Consider the following 12567-nt stretch of genomic DNA (forward strand, 5'->3'; position numbering starts at 1 on the left):
TATGGAAAAAATTATAGTCTTATACTGTCATTATTTCTCGATATATAGAATTAAAAGTATTAATTACAGCAAAATTATTTGACCTATTTTATAGTATATTATTTTGTTATGAAATAAAAGTAACATTTATTTTATCATTTATAACATATTGTACTAAGAAATTGAATTAAATTATAATATTAAAAATTGTATAATAGTTAATCATTATAAAATTTTATATAAATGTTAATTTTGTGAAATATTTGATACAAGAAAAAAAGTAAATTTCAAAAACATATAGCAGAAAAAAGATAAGAAAGATAAGAAAGAAAAAAAAATATAAATATTGAGACATAAAAAAAATAATATAAATCGTATGTTAATACATGAATATAATAATATGAATAAATATATCTTTAAAAATATATAATATATAATAACTTATTTAAAATAGTCGATAAAAGAGAAAACGATTATTTCATAATCGGTAGATCTGTAAGATTATGGCTAATAGAACAGTGTACGAGGGGGCGCTATATTCGTAGTAACATTTCTTGTTGTTCTCATTCTAAGGTGGAATACTACTCGTCACTGTTTTCTGTTGTGTTTTTAGGCTGGAATCGGGCGAAAAACATGCCGTTTCGATAATCGAATGAGAAACACAAGGCTTTTAGAAAAAATTGTTGTACCTAGGTTTGAGAAAGGTGCTATATTGCAAGCGTGTGTGAATAGTGCAGGTGTAATTTAATAAGAGCAGGGGAGGCTGGCGATTTAATAGGATATTGATTTGTCCGCGACTGCCTTGCTGGCTCCATCGCACACTCGAACCAGGTAGCCATGAACGTCGATATTTTTGGGGCACTGCCTGGTGCAACGTGTCGGCCGTACATATGCCGTGCTCTAATGTGCTTGCAGGCCTGATAAAGCCCAAAATGCAGCCAGCCATTGGCGATATGTGTTAACAATATTAGTCAAATTACGGGTTACAACAATTACATCTATTACGATCATCACGACGGCGACCAAAACGGCAACGACTACAACGATAACGGCGACGGCGGCGACGGCGGCGACGACGACGACGACGACGACGACGACGACGACGACGACGACGGCGGCGGCGGCGACGACGACGGCGACGACGGCGACGGACGACGACGACGACGACGACGACGACGACGACGACGACGACGACGACGACGACGACGACGGCCGTAAATGTGATAACGAAGGCAGTGGCAGTGACAACCACTACGATTACAAAGATAGCGAAAACAACTAGAACGATATTCGTGACGGATACGACGAAGAAGATAGTAACGGCAGTAACAGCAAAGACGTCAATTACAAAAAGAAGAAAGTGGTGTTACTACTTCATTGTGGATATTTTACAGAAATTTTCATTACATTAGTTGTGTTCAATGTAATAGTTAAAAAGTTAAATGTATAAACAAAATACCTCAGGCATAATGGATACAACAAACAATGGAGCATCAGGAGGTGCAGTGGCTTGTCCAGTATGCACTCTTTATCTACGTGAGGGTATTAGTTTACAAAGACATTTGGACACTCATCCAAAAGAACAAGTTATTGAAGCTCTTATCAAAGCTAGTAATAATGCCTCACAAGTGCATCAGGCACAATTGTCATCATCAGTACCTCCAGCATCTCCGGCTATGCAATCACCCCAAAATACACCTCAAGTTGCACAGAATACTCATCTATCAGCTCAATCTCCATATCCTATAGGACCTATTTTTGAGTGTCCACCTATTGGTACTGTGATGCCACCTCAGTTTGCTTCATTTAGTTATCAACAGTTTGTAAATAATGGCACTATGATGATACCACAATACGCAATGGCTCCACAAGCTAATCAAATGATGCAAATGCTTTATAATCCATATGGTATGTACCAGCAGCAACAAATACCAACTGTTCAAATGATTTCACCAGTCACAGCCATACCTAATTCAGCTAGAGTCAGGCCAGTAATGACTATGGCTGGTGAAACAAATGGTAGAACTGCCATTGCTGTACCTGTAAATAATTCCGAGCCAAAACAAATTTTACCTGAGATTTTACCTGAATCAGAACAGGAGTCTGAACAAGTGTTACCAGATATAAATCTTCCAGTTTCTCCTCCATCATTAAATGAAGATAACTCCATGCAGCAAAATGAAAGTGAAACTAGTACAATTCAAATAGATCAAGAGGTAGAAGAATCCCATAATTCAAGTACTTCAGAGCAGCATACTGTGCAAAATGAATATGATAACATTCCAAGATCAGTGACAATTACTTGTAATGTCAATGATACTACAGATGATAAAGTTGAGAGTGTATTGCCAGATATTGATGATGGAGAATCATCGTGTGTTGTTACTACAGATGTACAATGTAAATCTCTTCATTATGAAGCATCAGAAATACAAGGATATGTACACAGATATGAAGATGATGATGATAACAATAAAATTATTACGCCTGAAGTATCATCAATGATAACAGAAAATGAAATTGAAAAAGCAACTAATGAAAAAGTTCCTCACAGAGAAGAAATAAATGAAAATGAAGGTACCTCTGCAGAAATGCCCTTAGAAGATACAGTAAAGGCACCAGCTCAGCGTGAAGTAGAACAATTAGAACGTCTTTTAATCACTATTATGGAAAATGAATTTAATAATACATCACAAAAAGAATCTAATTCTGAAGATGATAAAAAAAATGAAGGTACAAAGAAAAGTCTTTCTCCTAAAAGAGCAGAAAGTGTAATTCATGAAACAATCAGTAATAATTCCATTGAGCATGAACATAGTTGTGAATCTGACATAAAAATAAAACTTAGTGAAAGTTCAGAAATTGATATAGATAATGATGAAAATAAAAGTTCTTGTCTTTCATACCATTATAAAAATAGTTTATCTGCACCTGCATCACCAATTGTACGAAAGAGACCTCATAGAACTTACTCAGTTCGTTCAGAATTTAGTTCAAATGAAAATCTTAATTTTTATCCAAATAGTTTTGATGCAAATACATTGCAAGATGAAGAAGATGATGAAGATGAAAAAAATGAAGCAGAAGATAATTTTGATGAGGCAGATATGGAAATAGAAGAAATACCTAGCCCACATACTCCTTTCATTAAGTATGGTGAAAATGGAGATAATGTTAGATCACATACTCCATTATCTGCAAGTAGTGGTATATCTGTATTAAGAGTTCGAAAGGATCTTAGTAAACCATGTTCACCCGCATCAGTACATTCATTTTGTCATATGGATACTAATGGTTTAAGTAATGATGAAGACAGTAATGGAGCAATGGATGAATCACCAGAAAAGGATCCTATTGATTGTTCTCAGGTTGAACAAGATGTAAAAACTGATCATTTAGAACTTTCTATATGTGAAAATGAGAAAAAAATGGAAGGAAATTCTGCATATCAATCTGGAATTACTGAACATATAAGTTCATTTTCTACAATTCATTCACAACATTCTCAGCAATCAATATCAATGGTAGATTCATATAATATACCAAATAAAAGTAATCATATAAATTTATCAGAATCTAATGATGTTGCAAGTAGTTCTGATTCAAAGAATTTTCATTCATCTAAATCAATTATACAAAAGCAATCAGTGGAACTTCTTAGTTTAAATGAAGATGCCCATGCAGGTCCAATGAATGTATTTGAATTTGATGGGCTTCAAATATTAGTTCCTAGTACATTCATAAGTGATTCTTCACAAAAAGCAGTTAGTGGAACCAGCCAACAATCTATGGCAAGTAGTGAAGGAGGAATAGGTGTAGATGAAGAAGTTAAAAGCATTAATATGAGAGCTGATGAAACTATGCCACCCAGAGGTGAATTATCAGAACAAGAAAGCAATGGATGTACAGAACAATCTGCTTGGCAGGTATAAATATATTATTAATATTTATAATAAAAATTAAAAAAAATTTTCTGTAATACATAATTTAAAAAATTTAATATTATTATAAATATTATTTATTATTTTTTATATTATTTATTATTATTATTATAATATATTAAATATTTTTAAAAATTGTTTAAATTGTTATTTTTTAAAAATTATTTTTTAAAAGTATTATATATATAACAAATTTGTTTTGTGCATTTAGTTGTATGCTGGTCAAGAATCATCACGAATGTCAACATCTTATGATTTAATGGCACGTGAAAGTTGGGAAGAATCTGATGGATCAGATAATGAAGTTGCAGGCCCTCTATTAGATAGCAGATCTTTAGCTACACATTTTACATCAAGTTTATTTTTAGATCGAGATAGGAAAACTCCTACAAAAAGAATGTTTAAATGTTATCATTGTCCTGAAGTATTTGATTGCCCTAAAGAACGCCGGGTACACAGTACTACTGCGCACAAAGAAGCTGGACCGAGTAGTAGTAGAGAATCTACAGATCAACCTGAAGTAAAAGATATTAAGTTATTGGATGGTCGTATGAATGCGTTTGAAGATATTTTTGTACCAGGTTTACATGTTCAACAAGTTTATCATCAACAACCAATGTTACATCAACTTCAACCACCACAATCATCTGATGTAATTACAAAAGTAGAATCTGATCAAAAAATTGAAACACTCGTAATACCATCAAATATTGAAGTGATTTGCACAGTTTGTAATCAACGATTTAGTAGTGAAAAATCATTACAACTACATCATAGAAGAGTACATGTTACAGAACCAACAAAGCGAATCCGTGAGAGCACTAAGTGCCAGATATGTCATGAAGAATTTCCTTCAGTTTTGTTATTCAATGCTCATTTAAAAATACACCCATTAGAATGTAGCCAATGTGGAAAGTATTTTTATAGAAAACAAAATTTCAAATTACACATGAAACGACATTTAGGAATTAAACCATTTCCATGTACTGTTTGTGACAAAGCATTTTTAACAAAACAAAAATTAGATGAACATACTAATGGTCATACTGGAAATGCACCAGTTAAATGTAATCTTTGCAATGAAACATTTCGTAGATATTCAAATTTGACACAGCACAAAAATAGACATCATTTGAATATAAAGAAAAAATTAAAAGATTACATATGTCATTGTGGTGAGGTTTTTCATACAAAAAAAAAGTTAGCTTGGCATAAAGAAACACATGATGAAAAACCTAAAGCATGTACATATTGTAATGAAAGATTCATTCACATGGCCAGCCTGACTAGACATATGCGTCGAGCTCATAATAAAAGATTCGTTCCAGATGCTCAAAGAGAGAACGAAAATGTTGAATGTCCCGTATGTAAGTGTATTTATTTGCGATCTTCCTTAGCAGTACATATGCGAGTTCATAATGGTGAAAGACCTTATGAATGTCAAGTTTGTTCTAAAACATTTAGTACTAAGTGGAACTTACAATTGCACAAATGGACTCACGCTGCCCGTAGCACCAAACCTTTTAAGTGTAATCAGTGTAGTGGTGCATTTTACCGACACAGTGATTATACTGCTCATATGAATTCTCACAGAAATGTGCGTCCTTATACTTGTAATTATTGTGGAGCGCAATTCATACGAAAATATAATTGTTTAAGGCACGTAAAAGAACATGAAGAAAATAAAGCATATACATGCGATGTTTGCAACAAAACTTTTCATAGATCATATTATCTAAAAGAACACTTGCGAGTACATTCAGGTGCCAGACCATATACATGTCATATATGTGGAAAATCTAGTGGTACAAAATCCAATCATAATAAACATGTAAGAATTCATCATGCACGAGAACCTGTAAATACTGAAAATTAAAGAACGAACGAGATTTAGTCAGTATCAATATTTTTAAAAATATTATTTTCCAATACTTTATCTTAATCTTTTACTTCTAATCTCTTTATGTATTTAAATTTTATTCTTCATTTGAAAAATGAAGAAAATATTAATTCAGCACAAAGTGATGAAATAAATATAATATTTCTATATATTATATTTCTTAATTTTTTTAAAATCTCGTTCGTTTCTCTTCTTATTATTATTTCTTAGATATTTTAATACAGACATTTTAAACTTGGATTATAATTACTAGTATTACTAGTATTCTATTAGATATAAAAGTTTAATTTGTCTTATTTAAAAAAAAAAAAAAAAAAAAAACGATTTTACATTGAATTGTGCATTGTGCATTGTATGTTGCACTTCGTAAATTTTCGTCATATAGTCTGCTAAATACACTGACTGGAGACTGTAACTACTTAAGATAATAAGAAATTTTTAACAAATATTAACTGGTACATGTCTGAAGATTTGAATAACTCCCATAGAGGAAGATTATACGATGAAATGCTTTTTGCCAACTTACAGTAATTAACTATTAGATAATAATAACTAACTGATCAATATTATGAAATCATTAAGCACTTTTATGTGTTGATTGTTGTACGAAATTTTTTTACAATAACTATTTTACACAAAACATGTATATTGCGATTTTATGTACTGGCATTAAATGTGAGAAGGAACTGAAGGGCCAATATTTATTTGCGTTCAATTTATAACGCATAAGGCCTTATAAATAATTAGTGTTATTAATTATCACAAGGTAGTTACGGATCTTAATTATTATTCTTTTATATTTATATATTTTGCAAAATATACAATAATTTTTATTGCTAATTCTAATTCCAAGACTGATCGATGTTGGTTCCTCATATTGCTCTCCAATTAATTAGGTATAATATAGTGAAAATATAATCTATCTTAAATGATAAGCAAAATCGTGTGGAAGATTATTTGAAATTTTTGATATAGTGATACTGTAACAAATGTATTAATAGTTAATTGTTTTATATTTTATTTGGCAGATCATGTATCATTTAATTTCTAGAGAGCAATATGAATGAAGGAGCTAAGAAATGAAGAATCTATTAAATATAATGAAATTATATTGTATTATATGATACACAAATTTTGTTATGAAACCAAGTTTTCATAGATCGTTGTCGTAATTTAAATTTCAAAAGAATTGCATGAAATGTTTTTAATATAACTATATTGTTTCTATATTATACTTTGAGTTACTATTTTTTACTTGTTAATAATTATTTAACAAATTATCTTCTAGAATTCATGATTCTGTTTCTCTTCTGAAATCGAAGAGAAATCGTGTTTCGTTAAATATAATAATATAGTTAAATATAATAATTTTTCAATATCGTCGATCAAATAGTAAAACTTATTTGCATGTATGACCAACATCGACGTCCAAATGTGCAATCATTTAGTTAAACATATGCATTCTAATTGAATGCAATTGTAGATAATGTAAATATGTATATCAGTTTTATTTTATAACTGAGCCAACAACGTGTTGGGAATTAATAATTGTCTAAAAGCGATTCGTACTCTTATGAAAATAAAAATAGGATAATTATTATCATAAAAAGAAACTATAAATCAGCAACATGTGTAAACCTTAATAAAAATTATGTATTGAGGTACTTTTTTAAATAAGTTTTTCTTTGTATTTTTATTACACACAAGTACCGTATTTTTATTACCAGTATTTACCTCTTATTTATAAATGGAAAATATAATGTAAAAAAAAAAAGATAAAACAAGGAAAAATATGTAAAAATGTGACATATAATTGCAAATTAGGCAAAAATGGTTATGAATTAAAGAAAAAAATGTATAATTTATTTTTCTTTTATGAAGTAGGTAAATGAAAGTAAAGCTAATTTTAAGTAAGTGATATTTATTAAAATATAAGTAATACACACATTTATTTAAATGTACATACATATATGTATGTATTATGCAATTATTTGATTAATAGTTCATAAGTTAATGGAAGTCATTATTATTTATTAGAATATTTAAAAAATATTTAACAAATTTTACCAAATTGTATCTTTTTATTATACAATTTTATTAATTTAAAAATTGAAAAAATATTGCACATAAAACATCTTTGAATAGACATATTTGTTGTGAGATTCAATATATTTTACATCTATCATATTTTAATGAATTTCTAAAAAAATAGAAAATTTTAAACGAATTGCAATATTCAATTTAAAACAATCTATTGAATATTGATACAAGTTTAATTATTATTTGTATATATATACAAATTAATAAATTAAAGCTAATAATTCCTATTTAATTTGAAACATTATATCAAAAAATAATAAATATAAATTGGTAAATTTTTTTTATTTTTAATGTAAACTAAATATAAAGCTTCCATTTAAAAGATATGGCAAGTGACTTATATATATATATATATATTAATTTATAACTAAAATATATAACTTAATATATATATATTAATTTATAGCTAAAATATATAACTTAATTAATTTTACTCTAAAAAAATTAAATATCAAAATTTATTTGGAAATTACAAAGGTTAGTATTTTATAACATCAATCATTATTTTTATAGATTTATATACTAAAGTTCTTATTTAAAATTAGTAAAAAAAAATTCAGCAATTTATTTTAACATAATTAAAAAGATACAAAGTCAATTTTTAATTTCGGAGTATGATTCAAAATTAAATTTTTTACAGAAAATGTCAGCAAACTATTATATTAACGTTTTTTACGAGATTTAGAAAGTCGAGTATTCTTCTTAGCAGAATTGGAAGTTTCTGGAATTACTATACGACCTGAAGCGATTTCTTCTCTTAATTCAGAATTTTCAACTTTGTTTTGAGCATCAAGATAAAACATTAAATCTTGTACTTGTTCCTTTAAATTTGTTACTTCTGTCTGTTTTGTCTTTTGATATTCGGTCATTTCATTTTGCAAAATTTTATATTTATCTTGCCAAGAGGCTTGATTTAATTCTAATGCCTTTCTTAATTCTTTTTCTTCAGTTAGTTCTGCTTGTACTTGTATCAATTTATTACTAACTTGTTGTAATCGTTTATCTACATTTTGCTTTTCCCGACTTAATATTGCTAATTGTTCCTAAAATATGTAATAAAATGACGTATTCCTTCTTCAAGAGATAAAAGTTAGAAAAAGCTTACCTTAACTTTGGCATTTTCTTCTGATACTTGACTTAACTTTTCTCTGAGTTCTGTAGTTTGTAACACAGAATGTTGTTCTAATCGTGCTAATCTATCTTCAAAATACTGTCTTTGAGTTTCTAATTGCGATGTTAAAAGATACGTAAATTCCAATTGTACAGAATCTACTTTTTCTTCCATTGCAGCACCTTCAGCTTTAGTTGCTGTAGGACCACCTTCAACCATTTTTCCATCTTTATTTTGCAATAATCGATGAACGAAATTATCTCCTACATAATCCCAAACTCTATTATTTCCTAATTGCATGGCATAACAATGGTGTGTCTCACGATAATGTTGAAAAGCATGTCCTTGATGATATCGTGAACAACCTATATGTCCACATATAAGACAGATCCATAAAGCATCATTACTTTCTCCAGTATCTAAAAAAATATTTATATAATTTATATAATTTATAATTTTTATAGTTTCATTCTTTTTTTTTTTTTTTAACTAAAAAATATTTATTGTTTACATACTGCATTCCATACAGTAACTATCTGCAAATGATTCTGGTGTTTGAGCATATCTACAAACTGGACAAGAAGTATCTCCCCATTTAGCTAGGCAACTTGCATGAAATGTATGGTTACATAAAATTGTCAAAATACCATCAACACTTTCATCCATTCTTTCTAAACAAACTGGACAAAGTGGTAATTCTGTATGTCCAGATAAAGGCATAGCATTATATGTTACTTCTACACTGTATACAAATACCATGTGACAGATAACATCTGGTTCAAAAGAATTATATGGAGTACCATTAAAAGAACCATAAAATTCTGTTGCTGCATTCTAAAATATACAAAATTTGATATATATAATATTGTATATAATTAATATATAAAAAAGATTTAATTCATTATATGTAACTACAGCAGATTTAAAGGTAATCAATGCCATATATTGATTAGGACTGCCATCTCTAAGTATCCTAAAATGCCGAACATCTTGATGGCAAGGAGCGGTAAATCTTAAAAGATCATGACATGTCATTGTAGCTGGAACTGAGAGAATGCAGATAGTTTGAGTACGTTCTGCTGCATGATGTATATCTGTTAATTTACTGAAAATTATTAATATAATTAAATATTATTGCAAACATATTTAATTGTAATTTATTATTTGAATAACTATAAAGTGATACTTATAAAATAATGCTTACTTCTCCTTATATAAATGTATAATTCCTTTGGTTACTTCAACAAATGGATTTCCAGAGATAAAATTAATTTGATCACAGGCGCAAGCACTTGCACCAGCTATCTCTGAATCATCATAAGTATTTTCTTCAGAATTAGCTCTAGAAGTAGAGCTAGATTTGCTAGTTCCTTGAGAAGGAAGTACTGAATCTTGTTTTTCTGTAAGGTTTGTACAATTTTCCATGTTTATTTTGGTTGGTTCTCTGCGACCCCTCATCTTAGCAGCCATTATGCCTGGATTACGAAATCCACTGTGAATTAATCATGATACAAACAAGGTATGATCTTCTTTGTACTTTTTCTTTTAATGATTATTTTTTTAATAATCTTCATATATTAATTCATTATATTTGAAATTATTTTTTGAATTTTAAATAAAAGTTTAAAAAAATTTAAAATATTATACTTTTATGAAAAATAAAATATATAAAAAAAATTATATAAATTTAAAAATGATATTATGCAAGTCTTATATTTATTTAATTGTATATAATTAAAAAGATAAGAATGTTCTTTCTAAAAAATTTTATTTATTTGTATTTTCTTACGAACAAAAATCTTAGTTTCAAAATTATATAAATTTTACAGAAAAAGTTAATAATATAAACATAACATTGTTATGACAAATAACATAACCTTAAAAAGATTTGTAAACAAAAAGATTGATCGAAGTAATTCATTATAAAAACAAGTAGAATATAAGTTAACAATAACAGTTGAAAGTTACTAGTTTAATATACAAATATGTAAATATTTACCATTCGATTCTTCAGAATCTTCATCAACAACCTCGACGCGAATAACGCAGAGAGATACCGAAATAGGAAAAGAACTCATTCCATAAAATAATACCTATCGTGCATTATTACAAACAAATTTATCATTGTGTTCACTGCTTTTAAGTAAGTGTTAACCCTTTAAACAACCCCCATAATTAACTGATAACGATCTTACAAGTGTCACACTGTCACACTGTTTCTGATTAAGAGATTAAATACACCATTCATTCATTTTTTATTTAATTGTCACAAAATTATTATAGATTGATTATATTATTTCTATTTATGCAAACTTATGAATATAACGAAAAATAAAAAAATCACAATTTATTATGTATTTTTGCTCCTTTTTGGCTTATCATTCACCAATCAGATACGATACAAACTAATCTTTCAAATGGTAACTCCCACCTTGAAAAAGTATGAATTACGCCACCTGATGTTTATTATTATTACTACTAAATAAAATTAACTTTTTTTTATTATATATTATGAATGTTAAAATCAATAGCTAATTATTCATTATCATTTATTTAATAAAAAAAAAATATATAATGCAACATTGTTTAAGAAGCGCCAAAAATTTTATTAAAATATTACCAAATTTTCTAAATATTTTATAATCAATATTAATAATATATATGTATTAAATATACAAGATAATGCGAAATGTATTGTTTTCTTTTTAAAGCTAAATTTTTTGGCATATAAAAAAAAATTTCGAATAAAATTATTAGTGTCAAAATTATTAGTTAATATATAGTGTCAAAAATATTAAAATAATATTTTGAATAGAAAAATATTGATAACATTTGTCGTTTTAGTGCAAATTTTGTATACAATTCTGTAGAAAATATAAAATATTAGACCATAAATTTCAAAGAAGAAATTTCATTATACTTATATTCGTTTTTGAATTCCAAAGTATAGCAATATTATAAAAATAGTAAAAACTCAGGTAGATAACTTTGAAAGCTTCTCTAAGTCGCTATATAATTTTTAAAAAAAGAAAAAAACAAATCTATAATAATATTCAAAAACTCTAATAAAAATTTATTTTTATTGTTACTTTATCCTATTTAATTTTTTATAAATATTTTAAAAAATAACATATATCATTTACTTGATCCCATGTTTAATTATTTTATAAATAAAATTAAATATGATATCATTTATTGAATATTTTATAAAAAAAAATTGCGACTTAAACTGTTTTCAGAAGTTACCCCATAAATATAAATTGAGTTTTTTTCAATTTTACATATACTTTTCTTTCCATTTCTTTTATTTTTTTTCTTGTTTTTACTTATTTTATTTTCGCAGTCACAATCTAAAATTGTATAGGCATCGAAAAGAAAATATAAACATATCGAATCATTCATTGTTTATCGAAATTATTTTAAAATATTGTTGCATATATAAATGAAAATTTTTAAGATGAAAGAATGAAGCATAAATTAACTTGCAATTCATAAAACATTTTTTTTTTGTCTACAAATATATATATTATATTTTC

The 12567-nt window shown here is 27.7% G+C and overlaps 2 protein-coding genes across 3 annotated transcripts; one reads left to right on the top strand and one right to left on the bottom strand.

The window, feature by feature from the left end:
* Positions 1 to 526: 526 nt before the first annotated feature.
* On the top strand, positions 527 to 7497 carry LOC100872185 (uncharacterized). Its single transcript, XM_003695487.4, has 2 exons — positions 527 to 3905; positions 4132 to 7497. Exons 1-2 carry the CDS (start codon positions 1422 to 1424, stop codon positions 5794 to 5796), a joined length of 4149 nt encoding a protein of 1382 aa, XP_003695535.1. The 5' UTR covers positions 527 to 1421; the 3' UTR covers positions 5797 to 7497.
* Positions 7498 to 8364: 867 nt separating this feature from the next.
* Positions 8365 to 11480, bottom strand: LOC100872895 (BRCA1-associated protein). 2 transcript variants are annotated; one of them, XM_003695492.4, is made up of 6 exons: positions 11031 to 11480; positions 10236 to 10506; positions 9947 to 10136; positions 9547 to 9865; positions 9026 to 9450; positions 8365 to 8963 (listed from the first exon to the last, which is right to left on the bottom strand). In XM_003695492.4, exons 1-6 carry the CDS (start codon positions 11107 to 11109, stop codon positions 8583 to 8585), a joined length of 1665 nt encoding a protein of 554 aa, XP_003695540.1. In that variant the 5' UTR covers positions 11110 to 11480; the 3' UTR covers positions 8365 to 8582. The 2 variants fall into 2 exon arrangements, with proteins under 2 accessions (XP_003695540.1, XP_012344462.1); XM_012489008.3 differs by having other exon boundaries at positions 10236 to 10523; positions 11031 to 11438.
* Between the last annotated feature and the right edge of the window lie 1087 nt (positions 11481 to 12567).

Source organism: Apis florea, unplaced genomic scaffold (assembly GCF_048593485.1).
Source record: "Apis florea isolate Af1SG1 unplaced genomic scaffold, ASM4859348v1 contig_3367_pilon, whole genome shotgun sequence".
Classification (NCBI taxonomy): Eukaryota; Metazoa; Arthropoda; class Insecta; order Hymenoptera; family Apidae; genus Apis; species Apis florea.